This window comes from Hyposmocoma kahamanoa, unplaced genomic scaffold (assembly GCF_003589595.1).
Source record: "Hyposmocoma kahamanoa isolate Upper Pololo Valley unplaced genomic scaffold, ASM358959v1 55435, whole genome shotgun sequence".
NCBI lineage: Eukaryota > Metazoa > Arthropoda > Insecta > Lepidoptera > Cosmopterigidae > Hyposmocoma > Hyposmocoma kahamanoa.
This window is the reverse complement of record NW_020653831.1, coordinates 847-20,014: the sequence shown is the minus strand read 5'-3', so window position 1 is coordinate 20,014 and position 19,168 is coordinate 847. Positions and strand designations below refer to the sequence as shown.

The window sequence follows — 19,168 nt, the reverse complement described above, 5'->3', positions numbered from 1 at the left end:
TTCCTATCACGCCATTTTGTTAAAAATAATGGTATTTTAAAATACCATTTACCAATTACAAATTTGGTATTTTAAAATACCATTATTTTTAACAAAATGGCGTGATAGGAAATATGGATTTTACACATCTGTATTTTATAAATGGTGTAAATGTGGAACAATAATTTTGCAAGGTAATGGAAAATTCATAAAAATAGATCGTGATAATAATCCGCTCATGCGAAATCTGTTATTGCAATAAGTTGTTTAAACACAGTGTTCTTGTTTGTTCAACATCCTGGTGCGTAATTGATGTTACGTCTCGTATACAGACACTCGAGTATCTACAAATAATATATCAGTAGACATCTACTATTCGAAATGTCTCCCATATCAGGGAGCTTAACTTACATTTACCCTCTCTTCGCAGCAGGGAGTCGTCATCAACTCTAGATTCTATTTTAAGGAAAGGTGTTTAGTGGGCTGTTATATATTTTTCACTTTCGTGCCATTCAAAAAAAATTAAAGTCACGTGTGTCCTGTTTTGTCAAAGCGGGCCATTATTAAATATTTTGGGGACTGCGGAACATGCAGCTTAAAATTAATTGTCCCGCTCGAAACGTGACTTATAGTCGCGTTAGCGCCGCAACCCGCCACAGTGATCCTGTGCATAGATGTTGTAACAATTTTATCACATATTCGTCATATATAATTATGTCACATACATATATATAATCTGTTTTGTTGGCCTTTCATTTTAACAGTGAAAGATATTATGACTGTACCAATTTTGGTACATCATCAACGCATCTGCTGTTCTGTACGTTTCCACAAATTACCAAAGCGATTTTTCTCTTTTGTCTACTACAAAATGGTGACTTTGTTGTCGTAATATTGTCAATTTTAGCTTTGATTGTGTAGATATTTTTTGTTCACCCTACGCTGAGCTTGTTCACAAGGTTATAAGTAAATTTTAAATTAACTTCACTAATTATTGAAGCCTTCAACTTTTTAACTACGGTTGCAATAAATCCTAAAAATTCCGGTATACAAATTTTGTAAGACAGTGCTTTTAATCAAAATTAAGACAGACCAGGCAGCCAGAACAATCAACGTTTTAAAAATGACATTTGTATATCACACGTTTTTTCAAATTATAGTAGCTCTTATTACATACAAAATATAGATGAAATAGAATGTGGTTCAACTGAATTATCTGGTACAGAACCCTATTGGTGAGCGTGTACGCCACGCTATCGGCCGTTTTTGTTAAATGAAATGTCTCTTTAAAATTGTAGATTGAATACAGAACAAAATGAATCGTACTTCGTTTCACTTTGCTGCTGGTTGTGGTAATTAATTATGGCGGAATGTTTGCTACGCAGTACGCGTCATATTGTACATATAGTTGCTATACTAAATATGTAGTGGGTATTGTAATTAGCTATGTTAAAACGTGACTGGCGTATGGATGCCTCGTGTAATGTCATAATGCTTTCATCAAATAACAATGATGTACAATTTGTTATGAATTCCCTAATAACATAAATAACAACAAAACAATGCCATTTATCATATTGTCAAATCTTTTACATTTTTATTGCTTATTAATATATTAAGATGTCATCAAAGACAATGACGGTAACATGTTTACTGGCTATATTTCTATGAAATCTAAATACCTCTTATGTAAGTATTATAATTATGCTATTGTTCTAAAACTTGCGAACTTATTTGATTATGGGTTGCGTTATTTGCTATAAATGCGATTGTTTACATGTACAACTTCAAATATTGTAAATATGCGAAAGCGATTGAAAATCCATCGAAATGCCACTTAAATGGTAGACATAATTGTAAATCCTTCGACACCAATTGACATTTACAAATATGTTCTGCTAGTAGATGTTTGCGTTCTGTTAATGTGGTAACTCATATATATTTAGGAGCATGCCTGTGTCGAATTAATAATGTACATTATGGTAATGTCGAGATTTAGCAGTTGTTTTCAATATCTGTTATCCTAGTTATGTGTAAACTTTGAAAATGTAAATTCTTATTGTGTGTGTTCAAATTGCTTTTTTATGAGACCTAGCGTTAAGAAATGCATTGTAAATTTGCAGGTTCGACGACGACACAAGTCGTCCAGGTCACGCAGATCCCACTGTTGGGCCGCAACGGTACCGGCATAAGGTTGAACGTCAACGAGCCCGTCTACCCTGACGACAGTAAGTCCCTGCTGCATCTTGATCTGTTATACTCAGCAGTAAAATCACAAAGCATGAAAAGTAATGCGTATGTATCAAGGCCATTGCAATGTTGTAAATTTGGGTTTACCATTCTACGTAGGCGGGATCGAATTTTATCGCGCTCGCCCCGCGCGATCGCCGCGAGGAGTCCGCGTTTCCGCCGCGCAGCGACCGCGTGAATCTATGTAACTGTTATAGCAAAACACGCTCTATTTACATATTTAGGTTTTACGTTTTAACTTAGATGAGCGTCCCGGGTGCGCGGACGAGTCTGGCTTGAATGTGGTCTACACGGCGGCCGCGCGTTTGCATTATACAGAGGAATTTAAATATTGTTGAGTAGTAAATTGAATTCAGATTCGCCATAAATGTACATGAAAGCATGGTAACTGGGCGATCGCCGCGCGGCTGTCGCGCGAAATCTTTCGCGTCGTGTAACTGATTAGAAATTAGGGACCCATACGAATTTGTCTCTAGTTGGAATCTTCATATCCGATATACCGATAACACACCGGGTACACTATAATGGTTCCGTGAAGAATGGATTTGCCAATTGGCATACGGTACGCGGTACCGATTGTAACCCAGGCTGCTCCGGGCGTACAGTAAAAGAATGAATACGTCCTCCGGAAGATTTCTTTCTTGCACGACATATACCTAGTTGGAATGATTTTTCATAACGAATTTGTATATACTCATTTGGGTAAGTTTAGTGTTCCCTCAGAGATAACTAACACTTGTTCTCGATTGTGGAGTGAACGTAAACGGTCAGTGTTCATAGACTTTAGTACCTAATTAGAAAACGCTTAGGTACTAATTATGTTGACAATTGAGAGTAACGATATCCTAATGGGCTGTAAACGATCACTTGCAACGAATCGATGGCTACTTTTAATGGGCCTAATCCCATTGCAGGCAGAGCAAATGTCTCTCGAATTTCACTACAACCTGATTCAGGCCTAATATATTTTGCGTTAACGTTATTAACTTTATTATATTGCCACGCACCGGGTCTTACGCGATCCAGCAAGGAAAATTTTCCTGAAATCTTTGTGTGAGTTGTCGGTTTCTTTTGTGGCATAGAGTTTATTAGGATTAAAATATGAAAGGTAACCAAGGTAGCAGCGCAGTGCACTTGCGTTGCATAGCGCGTGTCGTCCATAAAAAAATACATTAAATTGTAGACGTGTTAATTTTTGAGTTTGTGGTAGTTAGAAAATTGTTCAGCACCCATTTCTCTGCCTCCGTGGCCGAACGGTTACCATGCCGGACTGCCACGCAGAGGCCCCAGGTTCGATTCCCGGGCCGGGAGAAATATTTGTATGGCCTACATTTATTTCTCTCGTGAGTTTGGGTGTAATTTGTGGTTGTCTATGTGTGTGTCCATGGCACCCGCGACACAGGGTTTCCCTAGTGCGGGGCTATGTTGAGTGTGTGCGTTATTATTATTATTATTATTCTATTTCATATTCATAGTCCATAATCTATTAGTAGGCGTAGAGCTCTTCGTGAAAGAGTTCGTCCGGAGAAGTACTGCCACCTTACTTATTTCGGCCGCCAAACAGTATTGGACCATTATTGCGTTCCGATTTCGAAGGGTGTGTGTGGGTGCTGGTGAAAGTACAGGCACATGGGAGTTCACAACTTATGTCTCAGGGTGACAAGAGCGGTGGCAGTGCCCCTAAGATCTTTATGATGTAAAGCTCTGTTTAGCATTGCAACTGTTATGGACAGGCGTGTCGCTTATCACCAGGCGCTCGGCTTTTTCGTCCCGTCACTTGGTTTGTACGTACCTAGCTTGGTAAGTACCTGCGGCGTTTAACAAAGGTTATTTCAATATAACACGGGAATACTGTAATAAACGTCTATTGTTTTTTAATTATGTTTATAACCACTAGGTACAAATAAGATAGTGATGTAACAGAGCCTAGTCTCAAGTGAAGTGTCGGTGCCACACGGGCGGGAATTACCCTATTCGCTCTTATCGAAGTAAGCGCTGACGACGAAAATGGTAACAGTACAGTTGTACAGTTGCAGGGTTCTATCTTCACCAGCGACCCATCTGTGTGCCCCCAGCTCAATTAATGTCCCGTTTTTACTGTGACTTTCAGCACTTGCTACAGAGTGTAATGACGTTACATAGAGCAAAAATTAGTAAACAGTATTTCTATAAATAATTATACGACACTATGATTTACCTTTATTTTATAACTTACAGATGTACAAATTACATTTTACACGTTAATATTGCTTGAAGAGTAAAAGAAGGATTTCGTCCAGAAACGGAGTTAAGAGGGTTTCAAATTTGCCCGCCGATATTGTTCTTTTTTGTACTACCTGTGACTAACTTCATTGGTCAATGTTGAACTAATAATTAAAACTCAGCCAAAAAATGCGCTTGTGCTTTATCTAAATTAGCCCTTAACCAGTTACATTACTATTAAAAAAAACAGTAAACAGCGTTCATATTTAGACTGAATAGAATATTATAGCCTTCGATAATATTCTTAAGTGTTATTTTGGGTCATAATGTCATTGTATCAGATAGGTCTAACAAGACGTTCTTGTGACAAACAGTTTAGTTCAGTGTGCTGCGAATAATCAACAATATATTGATAAGCAGGGGGCATCATGCGTTTTAGATAGCTACAAAATATTAAATTACTAAGGCTAAACGACTGCCTGCTGGACATGAGTTAAGAAGACCGTAGTGGACTGAATTGCTAAGTTTGTTTATCATGTGTGCAGTTGGTAACCTACTGAAATATTGACGCGGTAAGAAAAATACACGATTCACAAAACAAACAAGTTTTAACTGTGTGTGTTTATATTACAATGAATTGTTTGATGGTTAAATGTTTTATTCCGATTGACGTAGAGTTGGGCAAGCGTCTGACACTTTGTTAACGTCAGGTTTAAATCAGGTTAAAACCTAATGCCCGAAAAAAAGGGCAAAAAGTGTTTACAACGAGTATTTTTATCGAGTTTTGTTCAATTTTAATGATATTATTACAAAAAGCTTTTTGATCCAGAAGACTTGATTTGCCTTTTTGCTGAAATCGCTTGAAAATCGCATTGAAATAAATCGATACAAAAAGTCGTTAGATCGTATGCACTTGAATCGATCTTCATAAAGTCGAACCGTAATATTATGCATAAATAGTATCGAGAATCCACAGGATTGCAAGGTGGGTATTGTGTGATGTTGTCTTTATCGTTTAATAAAGATTTTTATATCGAAATTTGTAATTATTGCTATGGAATTGTACCAAATTCCGTATCCGTATAAAAATCCGGTTAATACCCGGTCGGGTTGATTAGGTTGTAAGCCACTGCCCATATCTGAGCGTGTCTGATCAGCTCATTTCCCGTGGCCGAGCGCGACAGTGAAAGTCTGTTTTCACTTTATTCTCTATCAAACTTTGCAAGGTTTGATAGATAATAGAGAATAAAAAAAAAATTGGTTTTTACAGTTTTTCGATTTCATTTTGAATACTTCATTACTGTTGAAGGGGTTTTTACCGTTAACAAAATGTCGAAATAACGATTTCGACATGTATGATTTTGAATACTTCATTAGCAATGAATTGGATGGATATTCAAAATAAAATCGTTACTTCTACATTTCGATGTCTTACTTTGTCAAACTCGTATTTTACAAAGAGATGGCAAAACTTTTATTTATTTTTTTGCATTTCAGTAACTTTTGTGCTTAAGATACGAGTTTGAGAAAATACGGTAAATAACGATATAAGGAAAATAACGATTTTTTATCTGTAAAAACCCCGCAATGTCTACAATGAACACTCACGATTATGACTGCCTTTTTTATTAATTTCATTATATTCAATTTTTTTTTCTTTTCCAGATATCACTGACCTGATTAAGCAAGATCCAGGACTAGTAAAAGCGCAGGATAACACTACGAACTTGCAGTATGTAAGTAAATATGTTGGTATTTATACCGATACTTCTAGGAAGAAGACATACACCATACATGCGTCATTCTGATGCGACACCTGTACATACTGCAGCATACTTTACTCATTGTCGTTTTAGTTATAAATTACTTCGTAGTCATCCGACGCCGAGAACAAAGAGTTCTAGTCGTCCTGACATGACTCTTCACTTTAACGTCAAACTTCGCGATTGACTAATTTTGATGTCCATGTGATTTAGGTGGCTAATTTTTGTCTACTATATACGTAGTATATGGATTCCTGAATGTTAATAAATGTTGTCAACAGGACAAGCACGACTTCTACAGCAGCTCATTCATCGGCAACGTGACATACTTTAACGAGTATTGGAAAAACATCACTAATAAGAAAGCCGACGCTCACGCCGTGCTCAGCAATTCGCATCGCAGAGCCACTGTGAGTGACTCACCCTTTATAGCTGTACCGCGTCATGAACTACTTTGGAGAACGCGATATGAGGACAAAGTTTGAATCCGGCCATGTGTGTCCGAATCACATACAGTTTCGATATCTCTTACTTTAATGACGATGTAAAATATCATGGGAAAATTCAGTTTTTCTCATCATTAAGTTCTCATACCGCGGTGAGTCAGTTTGATGGATTTAAAACCTCGCCCCCTGTAGGAGACCCATGAGCAGTGCGCATGTACTGGGTTCTACTAATGTAGGTTGTATAGAATACGTATTGTTTGGTGAATGACCGAATGACAATATACATGTATTGTATATTTATTATCATTCGAGATTTAACATTTTTAATTATTGCCTCCGTGGACGACGGTTACCCTGTTTGCCTGCCACGCAGAGGTCCCGGGTTGGATTCCCGAGCCGGGAGAAATATTTGTATGGCCTACATTTGTTTCTTTCGTGAGTTTGTGTGTAATTCACAATCCGTGGCACCCGCGACACAGGGTTATATAAAATAATAAATAAAATAAATAAAAATAATCCCTGTAAAGTTATGTCAAAAAAAAGGCATTTTATTTTTGATTGATGCCTGGATGCACGTGCTAAATAAACCTTTATGTTGTAATGTAAAAAGTGATAAAAGGGGTTGAAGAAGATCCACCAATTTTCAATTTAATGTGTTTTTTTTTTAAAGCGGCGGCCACGCATTGATCCTATTAATAAATTAATATTAAATGCCGTAATCGCCTAAGTAACTGGTGTCAAATATTTGCTAACAAAATGTATGTAAAGATAGGTATATAAATTGTCGGTAAATAGCTAATCAAACGAGACGAATGCCTCGTGCCCTCGGAGAATTAACGTTAACAATGGAACTAAGTGCATTGTTTCTAGGTTGTACGTTTACTGTGTGAAGTTTAATTTTCCGTACTCTTTTTGTGGGCGATAGTATCCAATGCGCATTACAAAATGCGCAGTAAAGTGAATTAAATAGTCTTTATTTTATTTTTATTTTATTTATTTATTTTGGCACAGTTACAAGATACAAATTATACAATACACCTAAAACCATAACACTATAACAAAAACAAACAAATTTATATCTCAATAACAACCGCGCACATTGAAATAACATTTAAAATTTATATATGGCTATCTAAGTCTTATAAACAATGATATACTTTAAAAGAAAATATTTCACTCTGTGTGGTGTTCGCGTGTTACGGCACAGTCATGCTTCTTTATAATTTTTACGAATGTGTTAGTGCTCTGGTGGAATACATCGAGATCTTTAGATAAGACATTATACTGTCTGCATAGGCGTATAAGAGGACTATTATATGACACATTATTTGTAGTAGAGGGCACCGAAAACAAATGTTGCCTTCGGCTAGACCTATTATTACCTATTAGTCTTGTCATGCTTTTGTCGATTTTTGTAAATGTTATGTTATTGTTACAGACTTTAAAGCTGAATTTCGAATTTCCCTTCTACGGGCACATGATTCAGAATATCACGGTCGCGACCGGCGGTTTTATCTACACAGGCGAGCACGTGCACAACTGGCTGGCGGCCACGCAGTTCATCGCGCCACTGATGGCCAACTTCGACACCACTATGACTAACGACAGCGCCGTTAAAATGGTCGACGATGGTGAGAATGGGGATAATTACAAATATACTGGAAATAACAACTGAAATGTGCTCAAGCCATAGTAGTATGCTGAAGCTGCTGGTTCGAATCTAGCCGGATCGAAATTTTTTTTTACTGTTTGATCTTTGTATTGATAATTGTAACAAACTAGTGAAATCATTTCACAAAAAATAACTATGCATCGTGATAGTAAAACGTCGTGAAATTCAATAAATTTAACTTTATCTTAATATTACAACAACAGTTGGTCATATACAATTAAACGCAGGAGCCTGTCATATGGGGGAAAATGTGGTATTTCTATTTTAAGTCGCGAATTTTCACTAGATTGCAGAGACGAGGTGTCCATACAACTCGATTGCCACGGGCTTGTTTAAAGTCCACGAATTAATCAAAAGACTACTAGACAGCGCACATATGTGCGCACACTGTGCCTTCCACTCAAAAAAACTTATATTTAAAATTTCAAAATATTTAATAATAAATGCGTAGTCACCTGTCCTTTATTTCAACATTTATACGGTTTATTTTTAAATTCTGATTTGTTTTAATTCAATGTCTGAATCTTTGCTAGCTGCAAAACTTTTTAAAATAACATAACAATATTATTATAATAAATTAAAAACATATTACTATAAAATGGTTAATTAGTATTTTGTAAATGATAAACGATAAATAGTTATACGAAAATGGAACGTTTGGATGTTTTATTTTATTTGGGCTACCTAAAGAATGTAGAAGTTCGTGTCATATGTAATCAGTAGTTGCAATAAAACATTAAAATGGCAACACTTGCTTTCAGTGTCGTGATAGGAATGTTGTTTTTAAAGTAATTTACTACAGAACTCAATTTAATTGTAGAATAACTTAATCAGTGAAATGAAGGTTGCGATAATATAGTATCTTGTGTGCTTAATAAGTGTTGTGTTTAGGTGTCGCAAGGCGCCTTTTTAACATCAAAAGAAGTTTTTGTTTTGGGTCGGCTTTATTAACGACAATTATCATAACTCGCCACAGCTATACTTCGTTGTTTTTAGCATTAGAAATTGCATCAAAGAGGTTTTTTATTGAGCACGATATATCACGGGAATGTAAACTCATTCGATAATTGCCAAAAATATTACTTTTATTTTCACGGAAATGCATTTCAATCTTATTAATAAATAACAAAATAAGTACTTAGAAAATATTTATTTAAATTATTACATAATGAAACATTGGTAATTTATTATTCATCACCATCATTTCAGCCAAAAGACGTCCACTGCTGAACATAGGCCAAAATATTATATTTGTAATCATTCATACAAATACTGCACGATAATAGACACGAAGAAGCAGAGGAAGTAAACAAACGGAACGTTTTAAACGTAACTTAACACGACTAAATAAACATGATCGTGTATCACGATAAGAAGTGTTTCACGTTTTTGATATTTAAATTGGTCGCATTACCTTACCACTGTTGGTTTTGTTATAGTCTTGAATTGCTGAGTTTTTATTGTTTTCTGTTCAACTGTATTGCTAGTAGTTCTTTATATTAACTTACGTTTAGTGAAGTGCGTTGAAGATGGATACACCCGATGCTGGCTCTAGTGGGTTGCGAAGTTCGCCAAATGTTTTGTAAAAATAACTATTTTTAATAATTTGACTATTTGTAGTAGTAGTACAAGCCTAAACTACTTTGTAATGACAAAGTTACTAATTTCAGAAGTTCCATTTTTGTTTCCTTAACATTTAAGGGTATTTATTAATCCAAACTCGAGGTAATGAAAGACCCGTCTGTGGTACCATATATAATAGTCAAAGTAAACTATATTGCATAGCATATGGAAGTTATAACAACTCTAGTTGGCTGTTTATTGAATATAAGCAACCTTATCACCCACTAAGACCCACCAAATATCGACTGTAGGCCTATTCACAATCCCTTCTTTATTATTTATATAGAACTAGAAATAATAATGACAATCATTAAACTTTTGTTATAAATTTCTGAAAAAAAAAAAGTTTACAAACCCTGCTTCTTTGTTTACCTCATTCCATCAAAAAGGTATATGGGTTAATTTACTGTCATATGAAATAGCTGTTAACACAAGAGTTATAGACAGGGTGCCTGACCGACTTACAAGGTCCTAAAAAAGGTGGTTAGGAGCACTAATGGGAACGTTGCGGTGCATTTGAAAAGGACTCTCGTTAGACTGACGATTATAAAAATTACTGCACTCAGTGGTGACACACATCAGTTGAGGCTAATAAACAAACAAACTCTTTGAATGTCTCAAAGTACAACGCGTTGATTCAATTGATGTAATTCGTGGCACTGACCGTCAAATGGCGCGCGACAAATTGCCTGTCAACCTAGCGCTTCAATTTACTTGTGAATGGGCGCCCCTTAATTAAATGATGTTTCATTTGACACCTGTTTGTATAAAAACGATTAGGGATGAGTGCAATGCAAAAAAATCTTCTAGATCATTGGATGAATGCATGGTTAGTAAAATACACTTGTAGTTAGCGTTTACGCATGTTCGAAAGCAGTGTTAAAGTTGCATGGTTTGGTTTCATGCATATGTCGCGCTTGACAACTAATAAAGTATTATCTCAAAAATTGCGTTATATTATATTTTATCTCAAAATTCCTATGTATTAATAATTTATCTCCAAAATTTCGCTATATTTGTATTTCATTAGTATTCGATTTAATTTCGTAGTGACAGGACCACACTGTTTCTTTGAAGTTAAATGGGTAATGTTAATACAACTTAAAGCAATTTTGAGATAATACTATGTTAGTTGTCATGTGCGATGTGTGTCCGCCATTACGTACAAATGTAATGTTGCGAAATGCGGGGAAAATAAAATTCGTACCCATCGTACCAAACTCGCGAACAGAAGCTCGCGAGTAATGAGGTCTCCGATTCTGTGAACACCAATCCGCAAATCTAAGGTGTTACAAACGACGAAATATTTTATTTCCCACAAATTCTCCTTTTATTGAATAATGAACTTTGTAGAGGAATTTCTTTTGAATAAATAAATATTAGACAATGTTGTCTAATATTTACACATACACTGCTCTGAGCCAAATTAGGTAATTAAAGCACGTGTGTTATGGAAATCGAAAACAACGACGGTACCACCAACACCTACACCCGAAACAGTATTGAAAAGTTAGTTTCTACATTGATCCGGCCGGGGATCGAACCTGGGACCTCAGAGATGGCAACACCATGAAAACCGGTGTGCCTGCCACTCGACCACAGAGCTCGTCAAAGAAACGTAATTTTATTTTAATTTCACGTCGTTGTCTTTTGACAATATATTTTAGTTATACTACTTTATTTTGTAATCATTATTATCGTTAATATTATGACCTCAGTGGTTGGGCCACGAGGAGGTCGCTGGTTCGATTACCCCGTAGGACCAATTTGGGAAATGAAGTTTTCTAAATTAGTTCTGATCTGGGTGTTCTGGGAAGTGCCCCAGAGAGAATTCCCTTGCTCTGGTACTCATAGCGCAACCACAACAGTTGCCTGGTCTCAAACTAAGGAAATTGGTTTGAGACCAGGTCATTTCTGTGGTTGTGACATTATTATCATTATTATAATGTATCGTGTGGACGAAATGAACGATTCAAAACTCATTTATTTTTCTTATTTTGCGCGTGATTTAGGCGAAAAGTTCACGGCATTTTGGGAGAACGTGACCCTCCAAGAGAACAAGGACAAGAAATTCACGTTTGCTGTGACGCTACACAAGAATGGCGATATCGTGTTCGCGTATCGCTCGGTGCCCATCAGCGTGCAAGACATAAACGACAGCGAACACCCCGTCAAGGTGGGCATAAGCGATGCTTATCTGGCCGACAGGATACATTTCCGTAAGTATTAAACACGTGTGTAATATGTAATTTTCATTATTATTATTATTATTTTGCACCCACTGCCTATTATTATTATTATTAAGTTTATATTTAAGTGGTTGCTAACCAGAGGCGGTTTTTTTTAAGGAGCTTTGGTGTAGTGAACTCCTACTCCTATCCAACCCACCAAAATAAAATTATTGATTAAGGAGTATTTTCTTTATATTAGTAACGACAAACATACAATTACATTTTTGTCTTTCTCTAATATACATATGTAGTATAGCGTTACTAACCCTTGAGTGGAGCGCTCCGCGATGCGCTCCTGTGAACCGAAGTTGTTTACAAAGTTCAACATTGAATTTAATGAGTGCGAAAGAGAAATTGCTTTACGGCGGGGCACTTGAAACAAAAGATTAATATGAAAAAATTAGCAAAATTGCCGTGCCGTGCATGCCGAAGCGACGACTAAATAATTCTGCACTCCGCCCCCCGCGCTGTTGCCACTTTTATTTGTTAAATAAACAAATCGTATTTTCTTCGCGCGAATTTTATTGTGTTGTGAAAAGTAGAATGTAATGTAATGTAATATTAATCAATTCCTACATTTATTTCTCTCGTGAATTTGGGTTTAATTTATGGTTGTCTATGTGTGTGTCCATGGCACCCGCGACACAGGGTTTCCCGGGGATAGCCCCGGGAAACCCGGTTGAGCGTGTGCGTTATTACTATTATTATTATGTTAGTTAACCTATAAGTAACATAATAATATGTGTGTAATTCTGTCATTTGTACATGTGCTATAAATACACTGTGACGTCGTTGGCAGTGATACGCCGGAAGACGATCTACGAATATCACCGCGTCTCGTTCAAGGACTACGAGATCACGAACAACACGATCCTGTGGCTTACGGCGCTGCCAACCTGCCTGCCATACGACACGTGCGAGTCGTGTGTCAACCACAATACCGGGTTCAATGTAAGTACTCCTATCGGAGTTGCGGGAAGTCAAGAACACTCGTGCTGGGAAAAATCTTGAAATGTGTCTTCCATAGGTTCGGTTCAAATAAAAGATTTAGCTGTATCTTAACCCTCTGTCATATAACACATCATCATCATCATCATCATCATGTCAAATACAAAAAATCCTGCCTGTCATGCGACACATGATTCCGTATTGAGCTAACGTAAATTACCTCAAGTCAATTACTGTAATTGACTTCAGATAATCGTTGCTTATGTCCGTGCGTAACAGGCACACTGCAAATTATCGGCATATAATTCGTGGTCCTTGAGCGTTTGAACGACGAACTTCCTGTTCGAATTTGTTACCTCCTTTTCTGTTTATTTTTCTTCCGCTCTCAGCAGCAACGAATTAAAAAATTGACGCCTTTTCGACATCTTCATTCTGAAACGACTTAGCACGAAAACGATACTTCGTCTAAGACATCACCTTATTTTGTAAAAGGCAAAGCAAGCTTACTTATCATCATTTTACATGAACAGGTACTTGCACTAAAATTCGTCATAGTGACAGCCTAGTCGAAATACGTCTGCAATCCTCAAAATTACGCGCGCGACTTATTGAAAAAAAAAAATACAAAAAGAACCTTTTTCTTTTGAGCATGGCGGCGTGCATCGCAATTAATTAATATATTATTATGAAAAGTTAAAGTGTTGTAGAAACGCGTTGTTAACGTAAATAAATATAATGACGTTGTAATAATTAATAATTACATTTTTGCCTGCTTTCTTCTTATTTTGGTAGTTGAGCCACTGGCATCGAAATCAATTCGTGAAGTACAAAGGCACTATCTATTCTTCCACTATGAAGTCTACTTTTAACCCCCGACGCAAAAAGAGGGGAGTTATAAGCAATGATCGGAATTGAAGGAGTTAATCTACCTAAAGTATGAACGTTTTTTTAGTATGGACGTACCCATTTCGTCGTCAATGTTTATTTTCTAAGCAGTCCAAAACATAGGTTGCGTAGGTAAAGTATTTAAGTACGTAAGTACCTATAGAAACAAAACTACAATATTTATTTTTTGACACAATAATTTGTTGCAAATACTTCATAAGGTAATAATTGTCGCCAATGAACTCAAATTTCAATAAATAGTACGCATATATAAATATAATCGCTTCTAAGAAATCCCGAGATTTGTAGAAGGGAAGAATATCCTGTGTCCACGGTTATTCTTTAGTTTAGCTAAATTAACTCCCTTTATTCCGATCACTGATTTGAACCTTATGTCTGTGTAACTGTATGTCTTGTCTGGCACCGTAGATCCCAAAAGGCTGGACTGAACTTATAGCATTTTTTATTTTTATTTGAAGGCTAATTTATCGAAATGGTTCTTAATTATGTTTGATGAACATAATATATTTAAAATCACCCTTTTCAAAACATATTGCCAGACCTTATACACATGCAACCTGTGGAACAACTACACTGTAGTGCCTCAGGAATGTTCGCAGCGGCTAGATTTATAGATTTCAGCAGTCGTTCGCAAGAGAGTGGCATACCTGTTGGCCAGAGTGAGGGGCAGCACCAACAGTCTTCTTAAGGTGGTAGCAGAGAGGATGGACATCCCAATCCTTAAGTATTGGATGTCCATCCCTATTCATGAAAATGAACACTTTGCTTTCTACTAACATAGTTGTAAGTACCTACTACCACACCATATGGACTTGTAACTGTCTGAAATAAAATTGCTTCATTTCATAATATGTTCAGCTTCAGCCCTTTTCCCATTTACTGTAGGGATCTCAGTCATTAACTGAATATATTTCTTTTACTTCCGTTTATATAATCGACTTGAATATTGATATGTTATGACATTATAATATGCCACCTTTGATCTGATGCTGCGTCCCGGACATTCTGCAGGCACTGAACAATATTGTATGGGATCATTGAATTGCTATTGGCGAGTAGATGGCTTACGGATGGTGACTTATCGCATACATTTTTATCGGGGATTTTTAAAATTTAAATTTTATTATAAGGCTGTTGGTGAAATTTCAGCCGCATGGGATATGTCAACTTATGTCTCAAGGTGACGGGCGATCTCAGATCTCTGTGACTTATAACTCTGAGTGGTAATGCAACTGTTGTGGACAGACGTGTCGTTTACCACCAGACGCACGTCTGGCCTGTCACCTAATATTTGAAAAAAAAAAGTCAAAATTAGTTATTGTTGTACAGTTTTTTTACATTTTTATTTAACAATATCCAATAGACATATAATATAAACCGTCTACTATCATTACCCGCTTATCAGCTGGCAGCAAACCTTTTGCTTGTTGAACTATACTTTTACTTAATAATTACTCAAAACATAGTGTAGTAATAAAAACCGTTGAATTAAATAACTTCTTAATATCGACCTTGGAGTCGTCGTAATGGATTTATTAATACAGGGTTAGATGTCGTATAGTTCCTTCTGTCGTTGTTAGATCTTTATTTACCTCGAGACTGGTGTGTTCCAATAATGAATTCACCATGCGGTAGCGTGTGTTGTTTATAATTTAATTCAGTTGTGTTTGAAAGTTTTGCGTTTTCGCAGTGCACTTGGTGCGAGGCGATACGCAAGTGCTCAAGTGGCACCGACCGGAACAAACAGGACTGGACGCTAAGAAGTAAGTACATAAGAATGTTATTGCTGCGTTGACAAGTTGTTTATTATAATTACTATTTTTGGTTTTTAACAACTTTTTTGCCGTAGCGCCGTCTGTGAGAAATCTATGAAAGTTTTTCTTCACTCTGCTAGGTACCTTTACAAGTACCAGCGGCTGCCTGTAAGTTGTTTAGTATTGGAAACTTCCAAAAAATATTTTTACCTACTTAATCTTTTGCACTAATCCATTGTTATTAATCGTAATTTTTATATCTTACATTTATCCTTTGTGGCATAGATTGCGAGAAGTCATCGATCACCAACGAGACGGCAGCGCTGTGCCAAGCGCATGCGCCGCCCAAGCCGGCCAATACGGATCCGACGAACACTGCCTACATCACTGAGGGTGAACACAGTCCGCACGAGACCGTTGTTAAGAACAGTTAGTCTCTTCGACAATAATATTCGTCAAGTAACACTACGGTGGCACTTTACTTAAATATATAAATTCGGGTAGTTGGTGATGCTATTGATATGAACATATTTTTACAAACATAATTTAAAAGGCAAGTTTTTTAAACATAACCTTAAATAGGAATAGCCCTTCGAGTTTATTGTTCCGCCCAGGGGATTGAGTTCAGATTAAATCATATGTATTTCATTTACGTAATGAAATAAAACAAACTTGGGTTTTAATATCGCAGAGCAAGTGACAGTACCACAGACGCCACAGCTGCCTAATGTGTCGAACGACAAGACGTCGATGAAGGCGTCTGGGGAGGCGCCGGCGCAGATGCCCGTGGTCTCCGCACACTCGCCGGTCGGCGGAGTGGTCGCGGCGTTCGTTGCCGTCGCACTCATTTGCAGCGCAGGCGCTTGGGCTCTCTATGCGTTCAAGAACCCGCACACTCGCTCCGGACAGCTACTCATAAAGGTACCAATTTTTGTTGATTAATATGTTCAAATTGCTGGCGCCTCAAATATTTGCAAATACCGAAAAAGAAGATCTACTTGAAGTTATAAAGGAAGTACAAACTTTTTCAATAGAAGACATCTCTTGGTTCAAAGCCGTACATTAATTACCCCTGTTACAATGTTACCCGTACATAAATTTGTAATGTAACTTACATTACCAGCACTGTGAGAGGAAATGTACGTTATTTTTATTATATATTTATTTAGTTATAGATGTCCGTGAATAATGAGAAAGCAAACTACATAATCTTTCATTAGCACTGCTATGAGAACATAAAAGAAAATAATAAAAAAATGTGTAGTAACTGGCAATGCGAACTAAAACGTCTACGCAAGAAAAAAGTAGAAACAGTGTTCTTTAAGCACTAAAATTGCGTCAGTTTGGTTAGCAAGCGAATAACATGTGCGGATACGCACTAGTGCATTTCATTTTCCAATTTTTATTTTATTTGTGCAAACAAAACTATTTCAAAGATTTTTAGTCGTGTTCAAAATTTTATGGATATGTTTTCTAAATGTTTTTATTGGTATTATGTATATGTATATTTATCTAAACATGAATATTTTAAGCGAATATTTATTTAGTCAATTCCAACCGAATTTTTAAAACTTACGAAAATTTTATTTTGTCACAAATCTATTGAAACGTCGCACGGTGATTCACGCTCCATACTAAGGCGGTCATAAATACGTAACTCCGAAATTATTATTATTTTTTTATTTTATTACGTTAAAATATGATTAGGTAAACGTAAATTAATAAAATTATACATTTAAAAAAATATTTGACAATATTTAGGTGTAAAAATGTCTCGCAGTAATTTTGTTTTTAGACGATGTATCTAAAACATTTTATACTGCGACTTTTAATGGTAAAACTGTGTAAATAATGATTATTTGTATTAACAATAACCACAAATGAATAAATTAAAACAATAAAAATACATAAAAAAGTTCATTTTACAAAATACAAACAAAACACAAATTATACCAAAATACATTAAATCTCAACAATATTAACTTTAAATACATAACAAGTCTAATACAGCTTTTGACAGTACACCTTTTTTTTTAACAGGTAACTTTCGTAGACCTGTTATGAAGGGATCTGAATGAAGAAGCAGCCTATTTACTAAATCTGTGTTGGTCACAATGCGACTCATTTTACGCGTATGATTTTTTCTAAAAGACTTGATGTATTTGTTAGTCGCTTCAGCTGCTTCTTCAGACAACTCTCCGATTGACAACAAACCGTAATCTATAACATTAGCACCATGAATTAGAACTTTGTGAACGGAAGCAGGCATGTTATACCACGGATACTCGGCAACTAACTGCCGAGCCGTCTCTAAAGCGAACTCTTCGAAGTTCGTCTTATTAATATTATATCCCGAATTTAAACATTGAAGGATGATCCAGCAACGATCTAGGAGATCCTTCTTGATCCCAGTAATTTCAGCGGAAATTTCTGAATTCGAGAAAAACCGCCTGGCTGTATTACCATCGTTTGATGTTCCGCTTCCGCCACTTTTAGGCTTATCCACTATAAGCCCTAATCTTTCTCTAAATTGAGTCTGAACATATGATTTTTTTGCAGCAACAAGCATTTTGTCATTAGCGGACCTAGCTTGCCATTTCCTAACATCTAACTTGTACGCGACATGAACAAAATATTCAAAAAAACGTATTAACGCGTGAAGAGGTGATAAACCAAATTCATATTTACTCTCATCGACTTCCTTATTTAAACATTCGTCAATTTTGTTCATTTCACTGGGCAAGGCGTTACAAATAAAACATTTTGATGAAGAAACACCACTAAGTGCATTACACACTTTACCATCTACCATAGTAAGTTGCAAACAATGAGTAATGCGATATTCGCGATCTTCTTCCTTGAAAACAGTAGGCTGCAAGTTCCTTATTTTATCTTTAAAATGAGCTTCTTCCTCAACTGACACTGCAGTCGATTCCTTCAAATATCGGAGGCGTATAGGACGACAGTATCGAGTTGATGAAGGACGAGGATTTTTCCACAAAACTACTGAATTTTCTTTGTTATCTGTTGTCAAAACAAGCTGAAGTGGCACATACGAAGTAACAAACAGGCTACTGTCTTCAAGAGTGGAGTCAGAAAAACACTGTTTATATTCTGAATGCCCTGTACTGCCATCGAAACCCCATTTCCCTATCAAAGATATCTTATCTAGAGACTCATTAGGTACACTATCCAAAACATCTTTTTGAGACTTGAGAATCCGATTGGCAGTATGATCTAATAAACTTTGAAGTTCGACTTCGGCGGATGATTCTGTAACAGTAATATCTGAAGGATAACAGTGTTTTTTAGATTCCACGACACTTTGGTAAGATGGGAAAATGGTTTTTGAAAACTTATTGTCTATAAATTTCTTTACTAATATATATTGATG

The 19,168-nt window shown here is 36.3% G+C and overlaps 1 protein-coding gene across 1 annotated transcript; it reads left to right on the top strand.

The window, feature by feature from the left end:
• Positions 1 to 2,102: 2,102 nt before the first annotated feature.
• Positions 2,103 to 16,716, top strand: LOC113229360 (plexin domain-containing protein 2; the record flags this gene model as incomplete). The annotated part of the gene is made up of 9 exons (XM_026462916.1): positions 2,103 to 2,207; positions 6,097 to 6,167; positions 6,476 to 6,604; positions 8,079 to 8,271; positions 11,948 to 12,154; positions 12,966 to 13,117; positions 15,711 to 15,783; positions 16,060 to 16,203; positions 16,466 to 16,716. Coding segments are annotated over 9 exons (1,325 nt in total), but the record flags the coding sequence as incomplete, so codon positions are not given.
• Positions 16,717 to 19,168: the final 2,452 nt, after the last annotated feature.